Source organism: Eublepharis macularius, chromosome 11 (assembly GCF_028583425.1).
Source record: "Eublepharis macularius isolate TG4126 chromosome 11, MPM_Emac_v1.0, whole genome shotgun sequence".
Taxonomy (NCBI): Eukaryota; Metazoa; Chordata; class Lepidosauria; order Squamata; family Eublepharidae; genus Eublepharis; species Eublepharis macularius.
In genome coordinates this window covers 49,068,904-49,085,687 of record NC_072800.1, presented here as the reverse complement: position 1 = coordinate 49,085,687, position 16,784 = coordinate 49,068,904, and the positions used below count along the sequence as shown (strand labels likewise).

Sequence of the window (16,784 nt, the reverse complement as noted above, 5' to 3'; positions counted from 1 at the left end):
CAGGGACCATACTTTCATCCTGGGGGCTGTCAGTCCAACTCTACAACTGCTATTCTACTCACAGGGACTGGGGGCTGTCCCAGAACACTTATGCTACTTTCAGGAATTGTCACCTTGTCCTGGGTATCCCAGGCTAGCCCAATCTCATCAGAGATTGGAAGCTCAGCAGCGTTGGCCATGCAAGACCATCAAAGAAGTCCAGTCACTATGCAGAGGCAGGCAATTGCAAACAATATTTGACTGTCTCCCATGAGGGGATTACCATAAATCAGATGGAACTTAACACACACAAAGATTGTCAGTCCACTCTGGGGGCTGTCATTCCAGGCTTAGAGCAGTTTTCGCTAAACCCATTCCAGATTTTCACTGCAACGTTTGCTATTTCAGTGTATGTAAATAGAGCCCATACCAGTCAATTAGCATCTCCTATTATTGTGGATGGCCATTATTTCACGTGGGTAGCCAGTGTTGGTCTATAGTAGAAGAGTAGGTCCAGTAGCACCTTAAAGACCCATTAGATTTCCAAGATATTCACTTTTGAGAGTCAAAGCTCTCTTTATCAGGCATTCTTGTTTCAGTACATCCCTTCAAAAGACAAAGGAAACATAAAAAGCATTTTTTTTTTGTAAAGCTCAGGTATTTCACATTTTCACCCCATGCTTCTTACCGCCTCCATTTTATCCTCACAACACTGCAAGTCAGTTTATGCCAAGATTGACTGGCCCATGTCACCCAGTGAACTTCCTAGCTGAATGGTTTGAACCCAGATCAGGACCGCCAGCTCTGGGTTGGGAATTTCCTGTGGGGCAGATCCTATATAGTTTGGGGAGGGAGTTCAGCAGGGATGTGATGCCAAAGAGTCCATCCTCCAAAGTTGCCATTTTCTGCAGAGGAAGTTATTTCTGTAGTCTTGTAATCAGTAGTAATCCTAGAACTCCAGGCCCTACCTAGTGGTTGACAACTGTAAACCACATCTCTCAGATTATGATCTCAATCCAGCATTTACACCAAAACAAACATTTAATGAAAAAAATAAATTCACCGCCACAACACCTTTAACTCACAGCGCTTTAAAATTAACGAGGAGTGGCTTTATCAATGGCTGTGGGCCCGGATGGCTCAAGGGAACCCCCAGATTCAGAAACAGTATACCTCTGAATGCCAATTGCTGGACAACAGAGGCAGGAAAGACCTGCGGCCCTCCCACACCGCTTGTTGGCTTCCCAGAAACATACGGCTGACCTCTGTGGAAAAACAGGATGCACGCTCAACAGACCCTTGGCCCGAACCAGCACGGCCGCCCACCCTTCAGAAGCCCACGAGAGCACGGAGCGTCCCCGTGATTGCTTAGCACGCCCCCCCCCCCCCCGATAAGCCCGCCATTGGCGGTCGCCTCAGCTTCTCTTTTTTGAGGCCCGCCTAATGGCACCTCCTCCTCCGCCTCCCTGCGATGGTCACATGGCTGTGAAGTCCCTGCCCAGGCCCGGCGTTGAAGAGCCGCTTTTTATTGCTGTAATTTAAGAACTCTACAGCGGACTCGGGGCTGCTTCTGAGGAAAGCCGGCCCGAAGGCTCTGGGCGAAGCGCAGCCAGGTAAGAGCGACGGGCATCCATCCTCTGGGACTGGCGGAGAGCGAGAAAGAGCCAAGAGGGGTTCCCCGCCCTCCTCCTCCGGAGCCTTTAGTCTCTGTGGGGATGGTGAATCGCCGGCTTGCTGTGCTGCCTCCCCTGGCCTTGCGTGGGGCTTGTCGCCGCAGTCTTAGGCACACAGCCACCGGCTATCATACCTTCGTTGGCTGAGTTGCGAACCCGGGAGAAGAACCCTGTTCTGGAGTTGGATTTGGCGCCCCATCTCTCAAGTGGTTCAGATCATGGGAAGGACCCAGTTTTTCACCCGCCCTAAAAGAACGTGGGTTGAAAAAGGGAACTGAAATAGTGAACTGTGTGTTTAATTGTATGTGCCTCGTTTCTACTCCGAACGGCATTCGTAAGATACAAGTGCAAGATTCGTGTCCAGTAGCACCTTAAAGACCCGCTAGATTTCCAGGGTTTGAGCTTTTGAGAGTTCAAGCTTCCCTCTTCAGATGCTTCAGAGGTTGGGCTCTCAAAAGCTCATACACTGGAAAACACGACTATTCACCTGAAACCATAAGATACGTGCCTAATACTAAATGCTTTCTTTTCCGGGTGTTGGTCTGAATATGTTGTCTGTGCCCAAGTGGAGCACTTTAATAGCAGATAATATTAGTTATACTTCCTTTTCTGTGGAATTTCTCGCTGAAATGTCACTGTGATTCAGCTGTCTGGTTTATGGCTGTGGGTTATGAAGGCAAATTTAAGGCAGTCTGTTGGTCAGTTGACACACCCATGTACATCCTTCTCATAGCACTATGTTTGTGTGTGTGGTTTGACTGTTTCACTTGTGCTCTGAACTCACTAGATGACCATTGGGAGGTCATGCTGTCTTAATTTCAGGCCCTCCTTGCAATAAATGGATAATAATGCTAATCTACTTTGCAGATTGTTGTAAGGATTACAAGGGAATGCTCCCCTGCATTCCCCTGTGCTTTGAACAGTTGAGTGCTTACAAATCCCAGTGTACAAAAGTATTATTATGTGACAGATGTAGCTGTCGAATTTGCAATGTCATTCACTCTTCACCCCAAACGCTTCAGCAAAGGAGCTACTGGGCCCAAATCTTGCTCTTCTACTGCAGACCAATGTGGCTACCCACCTGAAACGAAACAGATAATGAATATGATAAAATTGAAAAATTTAAAGAGATTCATATAAACCAATTTTGTTTCTAATTTTTACAAAAAATATATGAAGGATCAATCAGGTAAACTTTAATATAAGGTAAAAGAAAAATACAGTGAAAAAGGAATATCTAGAGTGAGTAACATACCAAGCTGCCTTATACCAAGTCATTGGTTCATCTAGCAGAGTATTGTAACGTAATGGTTCTCCTGAGTCTTTGGTAGAGAAAAATCTTGCCCAGCACTGAAATAGCCTTTCTTTAACTGGAGGGGCCTTCTTCATGCAAAGTCTATGCCTTCTAATGGAAAATAGACATCCAGGCTTCTGAGCAAATAAATAACAATGCAATGCAAGTAAACATTTAATAAAAAGAAATATATAGTTAAATCTAGAGAAAATGGAAACATCTTTTTCAAGAGTCTAAATAGTTGAGAAATAGAAAGATCATGAGAAAAGAGATGTGGATATCTGAATTGCAAGCATATTGAACTTGGTTTTGTAAATTACTCCATCTGTGGAGATAATAAGTACAAATTGGACATCACAAATGGAAATACACATAAACCAACGAGAGTATTTTGACTTCCCTGGGTACTTAAAGGTTGCAAATATTGCATCAGCTCCATTTCAAAGTGAGACTCCAGCAAGAAGCTGTTGGGTTGGAATTCATAAACAGATTTGATGCTATCAAGCTTGGACTCTGTAGAATTGACTAGCCTATTACAAAAAGTAATTTTTCGCCCTACATCACTAGTCTACATCACTTTGAGTAGATAGTTTACTCTTTCTGCTGCTCTGGCATTCAGTGGAATTTCACACACCTTGTCCTGGTCAAAAGATCCAGTTTTTCTCTCTTTGTAATACCGCCCTTCTGCTTATTGTACTTCTAGGTATAAGCCTCTCCATCAGTTTTTGATGAAGTGAGCTCTGCCTCACAAAAGCTTCTGCTGCAACATATCGGTATTTAAGGTGTCCCAAGACTCTTTGTTACTTTAGCTTCATCAGATTAACATGGCTGTGAAATTTGTATGGTCAATACTTGATCAATTTATTGTTCCAAAGTAGGGTGAGTAGGTCAATTCCAGTTATTGGTCAAAGATACTGATAGGAAATAATACACTAAAGAGTTTATCGGTCAAAAAGTAAAAGATTAGGTTCTTGTACCACTGAACAAATTAGAAGGAACCCATGAATGTGCTTCTTCCAAAACCAGTTTATAAATGGGTATTATTGGTGGTGAAAGCAACCTAGTGATTAGATCTTTTGTAATAGTACAAAAGCAGTATACTGTGAATTACAATGTAGACAGTGCTGTGTACTAACAAGTTTATATGGCTTCTCTTCTAGTGGTGAACAAACAGATCTTTGATAGCCAGATTATCTCCAATTAGCAAAATCCAATCAATCAAGACTGTGTATATGAAAAAGAATTCACTGTCTCCAAAGTAAGTAAAAATTGTATGATTGGGGTAAAGTTCTCATTGTGTTACAGGGTGAGGTAACTGTGCATGTGTGGCTGTTGCAAGGTGTGATGCTATTGTAGGTACTGATAGTAAGGAGGTGGCTACAGTTACTTAGTTGCTCTAGATCACGATTGGAAACAGATGAAGACAGGCAATAACACCATCAGAAGAAGGCTAGAAATGTTGCTTTTACAAAATTTTCTCGAAGCTGCTGAAGGTTCTAGCAAACCTTCCAGAAGCATAAAGGAGAAAATTCAGGTGCTAACCTTTTTGTAAAACAGATACCCTGTAATAAAGATAATGGTACATGTTTAGGCTTTTGCGTCAAGGCCTATGGTCTATCATGATTGGCACAAAAAAAAAGTAAAGAAATATCTCGTTACCTCTTTTCTGTTTGTAGACACTGACACTGGTCAAAGGAGCTACATCAGGTCAGTCATGTCTGTAGCCAGGTTAGTTATGTAATCAAATGCCAGATTGGGAACAGCCTATCTTCGAGAGGGCCTTATTCACTCTCTGATTGTGGACTGATTACTTGGGCAGATAACCTGTCTTTCATATTTGTATCCCACTCTTCCTCCAAGGTTCTAACTACCTCCAATCCTCACTAACTACATACAAGGATGTTAGTTAACACATTTTTGGAAGAAAATATCTGAGTAATTTGTAGGACTAGCTGACGTGCTCAGGATCAGAGGGTAATATGTTAAGTACGGTCTGGAAACAATTTACTCTTGAAACTTTTAATGACAGATCAAAGTTACCTGTTGCTTCCCACCCCCAGTAAATCCTAATTTCTCTACCAGTCATATTCAATAGAATTAATCTAAATTTTAAAGCAGAAGAATGAAAATAAGGTAGCTTGCTACTTGACAACGATATCAAAATTGGATATCGTTGTCAATAAGATGGAATAGATAGAAAAGTGGAGTATGGTACATGTGTTGTCCAACATGTCTGGTTCATTACAATAACCTGAACATACAGTGTTTTTATACCACTTATTTGAGAGTCGTAAAGTATATTTTATTAAAGCAGTAGAGGGCAGGAAAACTGCATATGTTGAGGTATGAGTGGTGCAAGAGTTGTACTTTCACATTTTGAAAACTTCCTTGCATTGAGTTAGTTGCCCCCACGACATGAGAGCACCTGCTCAAGGAAGTACAACCAAGAAATAGAATTCCCGTATAGGACGGTATAGTCTGTATTTATAGAACCTCCAATGGGCAAATTTCAGTATTCTTAATATACATACTAATACATAGTCCCCTACACATACATCAGGTGGAACCAGTATTTCACATAAATATACAAACATCAAAGTGCCCCAAAATTGGAGCAATTACAGTCAAGACCCAAATGGGTAAACAAACGCCGCTTGTTCCCCTATGTGCGGGGAGAGCTCTGGCTTGGATTCTGGGCAGCTGGCGTTCCCTGAAAGCTGGCTATGAGCTTCGCCGGCCTTTTATTGCTCCGCTCGTTTCAAAGTAGTTTTTCTTCTGGCCAGTATTTAGTCATTTGTGTATAGCCACTTTCCAAGTTCCGTCTCCGATCTCGTCAGTATCTCTGGGGTTATGAAGAATTGAGTTAGTTGCCACCAAAAAAGTCCTGTGCTTGATTAATGTTATTAGTGCATAGTGTACAGTCACCATGCTTCCTGGTGGAGGCATGTTGTGCAGCCCTCAGCATTTCCCAAGAGGAGGGGTTAGTGCTGGCATTGTTCTGACCCCCCCTCCCAAACCTCTTGCTGCCTTCCTGTTCTTTGATGCAGGGAGAAATTTCTACTCCCCTGGGGATGGGTCAAAAAACCAACTCACAGTTGTTTTCTGGGCTGAGAGAAGGTATTCTAATCCCACTGCTGGGGTCTCTGATTGGAACACAAGCCCCTGGGGTTAAGATTGTCAGCTCCAGGTTGGGAAATTCCTGGGCTGAGTGGGCCATAATGGAGGCAAGTGTCATCAATGAGTGGCTCACTTAGCTCCAGGAATTGTGGCCCCCATAACTATTTTGAGTAATGGGGAGGGTCTGTGACTTAGAAGAAGACTTATCTGCTTTGCTTGTAGGAGGTCCCAGGTTCAGTTCAGAGCATCTCCAGTTGAAAGGCCTAGGTAAGAAATGTGAAATACTTCTGCCTGAGACCATGAAGAGCTGCTACTGGTGTCAGTAGGCAGCTCTAACTTTTATGGACCAGTGATCTGTCTCAGTATAAGGTAGCTCCAGGTGTTCTTTGTTAGCTACTTCATTTACTGTGGTTAAAGAAGTAATCCTACATGTTCCTATAACAACATGCTGCTAATTCATACTTGACTGAAATCATGATGTGTCTTTTCTAGATCTATGTCCAGTCATGTGTCTTGCATACTTAAGAGCTGAAATGGCCTGTTAAACTTTCATGTAACTGTAACCATTGTTATTAAAAACCACATCTTACTGATTTAAAAGGGATTTACTTCCAAGTAAGTCTGCGCAATTAACTTGGTTGGACTTACTTTTGAATAAACATGCATAAAATATATGTTTCAGTACATGTGCTTGGATTAAAAGCAACCTGTGGATTGCAGCCCCTAGTTCTTAATAATTCTTTTTCTTTTGTTGTTTTGAGAATCTGTGTATCTTTAATGTACCTGCTTTAGCAAGCCCTTGCTTCTCCAACCTTTTTAAGTGTGGCACTACAAATTCTTCTGCCTTTATCACATGCAACATGTGCTAGGCTGATACCTATAAGAATTATTGTTTTGAGTTACTCAGATGTTTGGAAGATATGAAATGGCCTTGAGCACGGTGGAATAGTTGGCAGCTGACAGATGACAGCTTCTCATGTGAAGAGAGATTTCTCATGTCTATGTAATGTATTAAGTAGCAATTACTTCCTCTTTCCCTTCAAGGTCATTCACAGGAAATATTTTGCATGTTACAGCACAGCAGCATGTATTGCATATGCTGTGTACATTTTTACAATAGCAGCATAGTTATATAACAGCAAATGCAGTGAGACCAGGAAGAATTGGGTCTCATATTAGATCTCTGGGCTGCAGTCTTACATGCAATTATGCTGCTTAAGAAGCCCAGCTTCATAGGATTGCAACATTCTGTTCTACTGTATGACCTTTTCTTTTATGAGGAAACATGCACCCCATATCACTTTCTTCATTGTTACTAAGCATAAATCGAGCCAGTTCAATCAGGATGTGGATCTGAATTCAAAGCCCATCTTAAATGTTGATTGGCTGAGAGCCTTTCTGTGCTATTATAAAGCTTGTATTTAATTCTCCACTTTAGTATCTTGGTAAGGTCTGATCCAGAACCAATAGTGTAACCTCCTGTTTCCACATAATAGGTGAAAGATTGCCTGATTTAGAGTGTGAGATACCCATTTCTTGCTGTTATTTTTAAAATATTGGATGGTGGTATGACATTCTTGCTGTTATATTTAAAATACTGGGTGGTGGTATGACATTCTAGTGCTGATTTGGTACAGCAAGGGAATGCACAGTCAACAAGAAAATTATAATCATAAAAAGATCAAGGTTTTTAAAATGCCATGGTAATGCAGAAGATTAGGGTCACCCGACTGCTTTACACGTGTTGGAATTTCTTTTAATGACTTGCACTGGGTAGATGCTGTGTTATTGAAGTAGCATATTAAAGGAGTACACAACCACCATGGACACATAATAAAGGAAAAACAAATCACAAAGTGATACATGTTGAATTACCTCACTTGGGGGCTGTTTTCACATGTTACAAGGCTGCAAACCCAGAGTTGCCATAAATCAGGGAATGCACTTAATATTAACCCTGACAAGTATGTATGTATGTATGTATGTATGTCATAGCATTAGTAAGAATCTAATGCAGATTTGAAGAAATGCTGAAACAGAACATAAACAATTCTAGGGCTGACATTAGAAGCACAAGTAGCTCATAGGAGCCCATATTTAAGACAACAGGTAGTATGTAAGGCAACATACTGGTGAAGCTCATGGTCCTTAACTCATTAACGAAGCATCTGAGAGCCCCTCCCTATAATACAAAAGCCTTTTTGAATAATTCAGTTTTGCATCATTTGCAGAAAGCTAGGAGAGTGGGGGCTCTTCTGACCTCCTCAGGCAAGCTGTTCCACAGAGTAGGGGCCACCACAGAGAAAGCCCGTGTACGGGCTGCTGTTGATTTTGCCCATGTGCAGGGTGGCTCCTGCAGGAGATCTTATTCAGATGAATGAAGCTGCCGTGGAGGAACATAGGGAGGGAGGCGGTCCCGTAGGCATGCCAGGCCAAGGCCGTGAAGAGTTTTGTATGTGATACCAATACCTTAAACCAGGCACAGTAGCTGATAGGTAGCCAATGGAGTGACTGCAGAATAGGGGTGCTGTTTGTGCTCCTGATCGCAGTCACACCGGAGCGTTTTGCACCAGTTGGAGTCTCCTAGTTAATTTGGATGGGAGACCTATGTATAGTGCATCACAATAGCCAAGTCTTGATGTGGCCATGTTGGCCATGTCGAGGTAAAAAGCCATCTTCCAGGCTACGGTGAGATTGTAAAAAGCATTTTTTTGCAGCTGCCTTAACTTGTTGTTCTACCATACCATTATTTGCAAACGTCTGTATCTGTCACATTAATGCAACCTTTTATCTTATATGAAATAAAACAGTTGATTCAAAAGCAATTGTCTGAACCAACACTGACAATGTCCAGTAGGATCTCTACAATTCTCACATACCATCCAATTAGAGTTGCCAGCCTCCAGGTAGTGGCTGGAGATCTCCCGGAATTACAACTGGTCTCCAGGCCACAGAGATCAGTTCACCTGGAGAAAATGGCTGCTTTGGGGGGTGGACTCTATGGAATTATGCCATGCCAAGTTCTTTTCCTTCCCCAAACCCCACTTTCTCCAGGTTTCTCCAGGTTTCACCCCCAGATCTCCAAGAATTTCCCAACTTGGAGCTGGCAACCCTACATCTAATTCACCATAGAAACTGCAATAGAGATAGATGGACTGAAGAACTGAATTTTTACAAAGGACAAAATGTCCTTCTCTGGTGGTTGCAATATTTCTGCAACAGATTGATTTTTATTAATAAAAGGGTTAACATATAGACTGGAACATATTTTCCTAGTTAAAAGTACAGTAGGAAGAAATGCTAAGCTCTAGCTGCAGCCATGGAGTTCTTCTGCTCATTGCTTTATCGGGAGTCCTGTGAATTGGTTCTGACTGTATGCCTGGGTTAACTTAAGCTGTAAAGGGGCTCATGAGAGTAGTCCATTCATGTGAGCAGTATAGCAAAGGAGCCACGCTCTCTCATAAGCAGGGGATGGTCTTAGCCAATGGACAACAGGGGCAGCTGCCTCAGGCCCAGCACTTGGGGGAGCCAACCACCTACACAAACCGCAGCAAAGGAGTGGAGGGCAGGAGGAAAGAGGAAGAGCGTGCTCCTTCCACCACTTGCACCAGCCCAGTCTAGGGCTTGGGCAGCTGGCTTCCAGCAGCAATGGTGGCCCCTGGCCATCTTGTTTGGGTTAGGGCACCTCTTGCGTGGCATGCAGGGACGGTGGTGAGGTGGCAGTGATTCTGGGGGCCCACCCTGGACTTTTTGCCCAGGGCCCCAGAATCACTAAGCCGTACCGGTCACAAGATGGCAGCTCTCCTTCCATGAAGTACAAAAAAACACCCGGATTGCTCAAGTGAGCAGGATTCCCCTTCACATGCACCACTGGCAGTGTGATTCCTACGAACACTTTTCTGGGAGTAAGTCCCATTTAATAGACAACTGTGTAGAATTGTTCTCTAGGTGAGAGTCTTCTCACATACTTTTCTCCTGCTGAGAAATTATTCAGTCACTGCAGTATAATTTTATCTTGTTGCTTACAAATACAATTATGTTGCTTTTGTTTGCTTGCTTGAATCTGACACTTTTGAGAGCAACAAAGTTAAAGAGAGGCATGGTTAGTAACCCGCTATTACAGATTATGCGAGCAGAAAGCAGTTGTAAAATGAAATCACTCCATGTTAAATGCTGCCTGGTTTTTTTCTTGTTGCTCTTTTGTGCCATGAAAATTAAGGGAATTACTCCCTTCAGTTTATTTTGATAGAAGGAAGTATTATTCCATATTTATTATTGTATGGACATTTAGGAAAGGGATAAATAATACCACTTGTCTTTTATTTAAAAAAATGCAAAATTCCATTTACTGGAAGGCTGACTAACTTTCAGAAAAACATTATGAATCTTTTCTGTGTGAGAAAAACATCCTGGTTCTCTTACAGCTGCTTTCGCCTGCAGCATCTAAGTCTGTCCTAGACAATTATTTTGCTTATATACAATAACAATAATTAAATGCTATTTAGGTAAACCACAAAAGGAATGTACAGGTGTTAATTGCATGTGCCACATGAATGCACAGTAGCCAGTTAGTCACACTTTTGGTACCTCTGGGATGAGATAAATGCAATATATTGAGAAACTGAAGTAGTATTCATCCAAAAATATTTTGCTGAAACAGGGTTCCAAAACAACATATAAAAATGTAAGATTTTTTTCTCCAGAGACTTCTTAAATGTGAACACATTCCCTCTCTAAATATTTGACAAGCAGGAAGTGTTAAGAAGACACAAGATTCTTTGAACATGTATTCTGATTGTGGGTTGTTTGATTTTTGAAATCACAGGTTGGGGGGCTACCGGGAAACAATCTGGGGTAAGGGGGATAATGTGACACTACAGAGCTCTGAGAGCAAGATCCAGGTCTAATAACACCTTAAAGACCAACTAAATGTCCAAGGTATGAGCTTTTGAGAGTCAAATCTCCCTTCGTCAGAGCTCTGGGAAGTGCTCTAGCATCCTGTGGCTCTTCAAGCATGCTCAGACCTCATCAGGCCTTGGAAGAGGGTTGTTCTGGTTCATTTACAAAGTTATAATTTTCTGTATTCTTGGGCAGCCCCCAGTTGTAGAACCCTTCCTACCTTGCATGCTGCTTTTATGATTTGCATGAACCATCTACGCTTGTATCATGTCTGCTCGTTTACTGACCTAAAGAGCAGTCCTTATTCCTGGGCAGATGAAGTGAATAAAGAATAATCCTGGAAATTTAAAGAGCAAAGAGTAGAATATCAAAATGTAAGGAATAAGGGCATACCCAAGAGTGGGATGTCTACAGAGGTCTAAAGACAGAATATTTTTGACAAGAGTGTATATCTGTTTGCTTTCTCTTGGCAGTGGCTATGTTCCTCTGTGTATTTTTCCATAGTCGTGCTGGGCCACTATGAACTACAAAATTAGCAGCCTTCTGACCCACTGCTGTAAGCTGTATTTTGGTCTGACACCTGTGTTTTATTGGAAAAGGTTGTTTGTTTATGCTATTATTTCAGCTGCTTCACTGGCTCCTGCACCCTGCTGAAAACAGGCTGAAATATGTTTAATCCCTACTGGGCTTGTTACTAAGAAAAATAAATTAAGCCAGTGTTTGCCAGTAGGAAGACTCTTGAAGCAAACAGCTGTCTTCTCAAAGTTCCTGTGTACCTAAAGAAAAAGAGCTAGCTGATCCATGTTTAAAAATTGCATATTCTCAGTTGGATGCATTTAAAATTGAAAGGAATTTCCCAAGGTTTATGCTCTCAGCAACAAGATATTGCAAAACTTTGGAAAGTTTCCTCCTTTTACAATGCCTTCAGGCTTTGTCTGGGTGTACTCTGAACTTCCCGAGACTTCTTTTTTTCCAGTTGAACAGAAAAGGTCACCAAGGAAGGAAATGTACATCTTCATGTTTTCTTAATAGTATGGGAGATCCAATGCATGTTAGAAATCTCTTTAGTCATAGATGTTAGAGACATAATGAATGGATTGCCACTCAAATCATACTTTGCCTCAACACCTAGTGGAGTATTGTCTCCTGTTTTGCTTCTGTTTGCTTTGCTCCTGGCTCTCTCTTAATGTGGGTTGACCTACCAAGGTAGCTAATTTGGAGTGTAACTTTGGTTTTGGTGTGCAGCATATCCTGCCTTAAAAGCAGGGGCTGGTTGGAGCAATTGTTTGTTTGTTTTCAGCACTGGGAGTCATGATTTGACTCACAGCAGCTATTAATTAACATTAGGGTGCTAAATCTGTTGGCTCACAAATTTTAATAAACTCTTTATGCTTCATGAGATGAAAGGCTCTTGGTTGAACTAATTCTAATCTCTGCACTGATGTGTGCCCTTATACAGAAGGGAGCAAATGAAGAGATTCCTCCATTACATCATCTCTTCATATTCTGTACTCTGAAAAAAGAGTCAGGAGACTCCTTTCTGTCAAAATCTCCAAAGCATCAGTAAGTTTAGAATTCCAAATGGCCTTTGTAGATGATAACCTCCCTCTTCTCAATGACTTGTTGACTTCGGCCATTGTCAAAGGTTCTGTTTCTCATCCAGCCCCAACATTAGAAGTAGCTTCATTTCATGGTAAGAACTTGTTGCTTCCAGCATTTAGGCTGTGACCTCAAGAGTATTATTCCTAAAATGTATGGCTACTGTGACCTCTGAAATCTAGACATTACAGTCCTAGTGGCTTCTAGTTATGGATACCTGATAAAAGCAACTTGATTGGCCAGTCCTGCAATAATTTCTGAAATACATCAATATGGACAAATCAAATTTAGCCCCTGCCCCCAAATTCTCATTTATTCATGCAGTTTTGGGCTCTGTTCATGCTTCAGATTATCTTATTCAGGACCAAGCCACTTTTCCTTTTCAATCTGACAGATATGTTCCTCTGGATTCTTGCCTAAACTGCATGTCAGATGAAGAGCTTGTTATGACTTATGAACATTATGTTTGTTGTCTAATATCCTCAGCTAAAGATAAGATGTTTTATTTATTTATCACACTTTTATCCTACCCTTCCTCCAAGAAGCTTAGAGCAGCTTACATGGTTACACCCTGGATACATGTTTTCTTCCAGCCTTCCCACCTGGATACATGGTTCTCTTCCCTGAGAAGTAAGTTTGCCTGAAAGAGAGTGAGCCTCTTGGCAGAGTGGGGACTCGCATCTGGGTTCAGGGCTCTAAACTACTGGCCTTCCACCATAGCCAGGAGAGCTCTGTGTCACTTAGAGAATCTAGGAAGGCATTCTCCTATGATAGAAGCCACTAGAAGGCCACTAGAAGGGATTTCCTTAATTCTACTCCAAATGTCATTGCTGCACAGGCTTATTACCCTGTAGAACCCACTGCTGAGCTCTAAGCACTGATCCCCAAGCTAGATGAGTGCGTATCTGCTCATGATGGGCAGCCATATGCAAAGCTTCTGGTCCTTTTGAGGAAAAGTTATATAGATTGCAATGTGCAGCACTACTACAAAAGATTGTATAAGCAAAGAATGTGGCACAGGCGAGGTCCCGAGCCTTGTGCATGTCATGTCTGCTGCAGTGCAAAAACACTGGTTATAATATGTAACCATTCTACAAGATTTACAATATATAACAAGTTAACAAATGTATCAGTTTATCCAAACATTTAATGATATAATAGTAACATCAAACACCCAGTTTTAGGCAGGGTCATGTATTGAAGAAATACAGTAAACTCTTGGAAGCCAGTATTAGTCTGAATTCATAAGTATTAGTATAAAATATCTTCTGCAAACTAAGAAATGTTCACTTCCACCATGTGAATCTCTCCCAAACCATGGAATAGATGCAGTGTGTAAAGGCGGAATTTCCAGACCTCTTGATTATTTTGTGTTCTGTGTTTTGACTGCATAAAGCCTAATTTTTAAACATCTGTAATAGTAAGGTTGTTGTGGACCACATGTGTATAATGTTTCAGCTTTCTGTTTATAGGGAAAGCATTTTAACAATTTTGATACCTCCATGAATCAGTCAGAAAGGCTCCTTAATTGACTCACTCACTGCACTCGTTCACACAATGCATTTTTGCTAATAAAATGAACTTATTCCATGACCCTATCCTTTGAGAAAGTGCAGTAGATGTAATGAAATAATTAATGCAGTGACCCAGAAGGTATTTTTGAATGTGAAGCATTACTTAGCATATTACCTATACTTCTTTCTCCTAAATTAGTCTACTTGCCTAACGGCAACTTCATCTAAAGCCATTCTCTGTGTGCTTCTATAATAACATAATAACAATAATAACATTTGATTTATATACCTCCCTTCAGGACAACATAATACTCACTCAGAGTGGTTTACAAAGTGTGTTATTATTATCCTCATGACAATCACCCTGTGAGAAGGGTGAAGCTGAGTGCTCTGAAAGAGCTGTGACTTATCCAAGGTCACCCAGCTGGCTTCAAGCAGAGAAGTGAGGAATCAAACCCAGTTCTCTAGATTAGAGTCCTGCTACTCTTTACCACTACACCAAACTGGCTCTCAGAGCCAAGCTACAAGTGATGCCTGACACAGGTTGGACACTTGTCAGCTTCCCTCAAGTTTTGATGGGAAATGTAGGCATCCTGGCCTTGCAGCTGTAATGGAGAGCCAAGCTGTAAAACCAGGACGGCTACATTTCCCATCAAAACTTGAGGGAAGCTGACAAGTGTCCAACCTGTGTCAGGTGTCGTTTGTAGCTTGGCTCTCAGTCTCACACATCTATCTGTGTGGCTATCTGTGGAGAAACAGGGTGCAATTAGAGATTGGGTTTTTCAGTGGTGGTACCTCTTTTTGTAGAACACTGACCTTCAGGTCTGGCTGGCATCTAGTCTTTTCTTCAAATACTAAATAGGCAATTTTATTTATTCAAGTCTTTGGCTGATTTTTCTTCCTGACTTGCTTTATTTGAATTAATTTTACCTGCATTGTTTGTCTTTATCTGTAGCTTTTTTTCCTTTGACTGGCCCTGTTTTTATGGAATCTCATGCTGTTAGTAATCTTCTATGCTATCTATGCTGATTTTATTACATTTTAATCTATTTATTAAAATGCAATAATTTTGTTTTAAAGTTGTCTTTATTTTTAAAAATCAATTTACTGGCTTTATTTGGTTCATAGCTACCTCATGTAGATGTCCAGAGAGGGGCTAAGGAAATAATCTAAATAAATAAATATTAATTTATATTTGTTTAATGAAATAAAAAGGTAAAGGTGCAAACACCAAGTCATTACTGACCCATGGGGGGACATAGCATCACGACATTTTCTTGGCAGGTTTTTTTATGGGGTGGTTTGCCATTGTCTTTCCTAGTCATCTACTGGGTACCAACCTCAGAAGGATGGAAGGCTAAGTCAACCTTGAGCTGGTTACCAGAATCCAGCTTCCGCCAGGATCAAACTTAGGTTGTGAGCAGAGCTTGGACTGCAGTGCTGCAGCTTACCACTCTGCGCCATGGGGCTCATGTTTAGTGAAATGCCTTCTTCAATAAAACAGATCTTTCCTCAAAAACTAGCTGTGAAATTTAAAACAATTTGCTGGATGTAACAGAGAAGTGGGGTGGGGGGGCCTTGTCCCTTTCAAATGTTGTTCTTCAGTTGCTACCTGAAAATGTGTAGGATTTTGCTTCAGCTCTGTATCCATAAAGGATTTTTATTTTGGATGGAGAAATGCATCTATAAGAGCAGAACCACAAGTGACAAAAGGCACAGATTGGACACTTGTCAGCTTCCCTCAAGTTTTGATGGGAAATGTAGGCATCCTGGTCTCGCAGCTTCGCTCTCTGACTGCTGTCCAATGGACTTTTCAACTGTCACTTGTCCAACATTCCGCCAAGCTGCCTACATTTCCCATCAAAACTTGAGGGAAGCAGACAAGTGTCCAATCTGTGCCTTTTGTCACTTGTGGTTCTGCTCCAAGCAGGCTTACACATTTTTTTCTTGTCTACTCTGAAGGGTGCAAAAGGGACAAGAGAACTAAGTGTTACGAGTGATTCATAAGCATGGTTTTGCCATTGGAAACTGCTACATGCCCCGACAAGGGCTCAAGATGGTTTTCTCTGTATCTTCAATGGAATCCTGAGCTTTAACTTGGGACAGATGAAAATAGTCCCTTTTATTTCTGCGATTCAAAAGATTTTTATCCCCTCAGTTATATTTACTTGGCATTACTGTTTTTACATTTCAGATTGATTTCACATGCAGTTTTGAAGATGACACCCAAACATGAAAAACAGGTATTCTTTTTTTAATTTGAAAACAGATTTTAAATGTTTATAATTTAGGAGGCATCAATAAGAGTAGAAGTGGTCTGTGAGAACATGTCTGAATTGGCAGGCTACCAAAGAACAGTTCTTGCTGTCATCTTGCTTATGAATTTACCATCACTTGCTATGAAGGAACTGTGCAGCTAAAATCCCATATGCATGTATATTCAGCAGCCTCATAAACTGCAAAAAAGATTGTGTAATCTCTGCAATGCAGAGATGATAAAAATAGATCTTCTGACTTGTATGTTGTAATGCAATGCATGCAGTGCGGCAACAGGCAGTTATTGCAAAAGGGGTCACAGAAGAAGGGAATTCCACTGTCATCTGATGTTTCTCAGTGCTTGAAAGAGTTAGGCTTCATGAAATACTAAAATACCTTAAAGTGAATGCTTCTTGAAGTGGAATCTTTGACATAGCTGGGTATGCCTCTTTC

At 41.3% G+C, this 16,784-nt stretch overlaps 1 protein-coding gene across 2 annotated transcripts in view; it reads left to right on the top strand.

Annotated features, from left to right (window-relative positions):
• Positions 1-1,491: 1,491 nt before the first annotated feature.
• Positions 1,492-16,784, top strand: part of SNX10 (sorting nexin 10) — a 40,929-nt gene continuing 25,636 nt past the window's right edge. Inside the window, exons 1-3 of one of the 2 annotated variants that reach the window (XM_054992111.1) lie at positions 1,492-1,592; positions 4,107-4,204; positions 16,270-16,318. In XM_054992111.1, coding sequence (XP_054848086.1) covers positions 4,179-4,204; positions 16,270-16,318 — 75 coding nt within the window. In that variant the 5' untranslated portion in view covers positions 1,492-1,592; positions 4,107-4,178. Of the gene's footprint in view, positions 1,593-4,106; positions 4,205-16,269; positions 16,319-16,784 lie in introns of those variants that run through there. The other variant, XM_054992112.1, reaches the window with a different exon arrangement.